The 1,565-nt window shown below is 19.4% G+C and overlaps 1 protein-coding gene across 1 annotated transcript; it reads right to left on the bottom strand. All coding sequences in view use genetic code 6, as the record gives it.

Moving 5' to 3' along the window:
• Nucleotides 1-524: 524 nt before the first annotated feature.
• On the bottom strand, nt 525-1,193 carry TTHERM_001615779 (transmembrane protein, putative; the record flags this gene model as incomplete). The annotated part of the gene is made up of 1 exon (XM_012800393.1): nt 525-1,193. One exon carries the CDS (start codon nt 1,191-1,193, stop codon nt 525-527), a length of 669 nt encoding a protein of 222 aa, XP_012655847.1.
• Between the last annotated feature and the right edge of the window lie 372 nt (nt 1,194-1,565).

Genomic DNA, 1,565 nt, shown 5'->3' on the forward strand with positions numbered 1-1,565 from the left:
TTTTAATTCTAGTTGTTTTTTTGAGAAATGTAGTGAGTGTTTCTACTACTTTCTAAAATTTTAGAAGAACATAAAGATTCTATTATTATCGATACTGCAACCCTAGGTTTTTTTTGCTATTTCTTCAATTTTTTACTATATGTTCATTTTAAGGTTTGTTGTTTGGTGACTATTGAATTTTGCTTACTTAATCTAGATATTTTTTGCTGACATTTAATAGTTTTTGATTATAGTTATTACCTTTTCTTAATTAATATGATAAAGATTTGAAATAAATAGATTGTATTTCAACTTAAATATTCTACTAACTTTAACTAAAACCTTCATTGTTTATGTAATGAATTTAAATCTGCAAATAGCAGTCAAACTCATTGCTTTTCCTATAATTAAATTAAATAAGCTTGCCATATTTTAGATCTTTCTTATAATTAAATACAAAGTAAATTTAGTAAGTAAATAAAAAAAGTTATTCATAATATACCCAAATCAATAGGAATTAAATTCAATATGGTATTCGTTTATTGTCAGCAAATAGATTAATAGTAGTAAATATTTTAAGAAAAATTCTATTTAATATAAAAAAATTTTTATATTTTTGTAAAATACACTTATTCTAATGAGTAATTAAAATATTATGTTATAAATTTTATTGCTACAAAATGGCTGGAATAAATGAAGAAAAAATGGCTGAAATATAATTAATCGCTTTCTAATTTAAATATAAAAAATACTAGCATAAATATTTAAAATATATTTTTATTCTAAAATATTTAAAAAATTTATTTGTTTTATTGAAATAGAGCTTCTTATGTCTATGCAAAATAAGCTGGGTATTTCATTTTCATCTTTTCAGCCTTTTCTTGTGAGATTTTCGCCTTTTATATTTTTTTGCTATTAATCAAAATGATCATTCCTTATAAATTAACACCTGGCGCTAAAAATAATTTAGGATATAATATATTTAGTTGACAGTTAAATTGCCAGTTTAAAAGTACTTATATTCTTTTTAAAGTAATAAAAATATTAAATTATTTTATAAATTAAATAAAAGATAAATATTTTATCAAAAATTAGTTTTAGCTTTTAAAATAAAATTAATTTATCGCTGTTAATAAAATAAGTAGAATTATTTATTTATATTAAAAAATAATTTTTTTTGTATAGGCTATTATACAAAATATTTTAATTTGCATTAGATAACAATTCTATTATAAAAATGAAATAGATTATAATATTATTATTATTATTGATTTGAATTATTATCAATTAGCTTTAATTAAAAAAGATGTTAGTATATTTGTAGATCAGTGATTAGGCACTTTGGTTAATTGAAAAGATATTCTGATAAGAATAATCTTTTAAAATAATCAAAATATCATTAAATATCTTTATTGTTTTTTGCTTTCGCTCTATATTTAATTGCTATCACAAAAATGTACAGTAAAACATGTCAAAATTTGGAGATAGTTAAAATGAACAAAAGTTTTAATCACAAATATAACTTTTTCATAACAAAATCTGTCAATATGCTAGAAATATTTAGATTTAAGGAAAAATATTGCTTC

Source organism: Tetrahymena thermophila, assembly GCF_000189635.1.
Source record: "Tetrahymena thermophila SB210 genomic scaffold scf_8254287, whole genome shotgun sequence".
Taxonomy (NCBI): Eukaryota; Ciliophora; class Oligohymenophorea; order Hymenostomatida; family Tetrahymenidae; genus Tetrahymena; species Tetrahymena thermophila.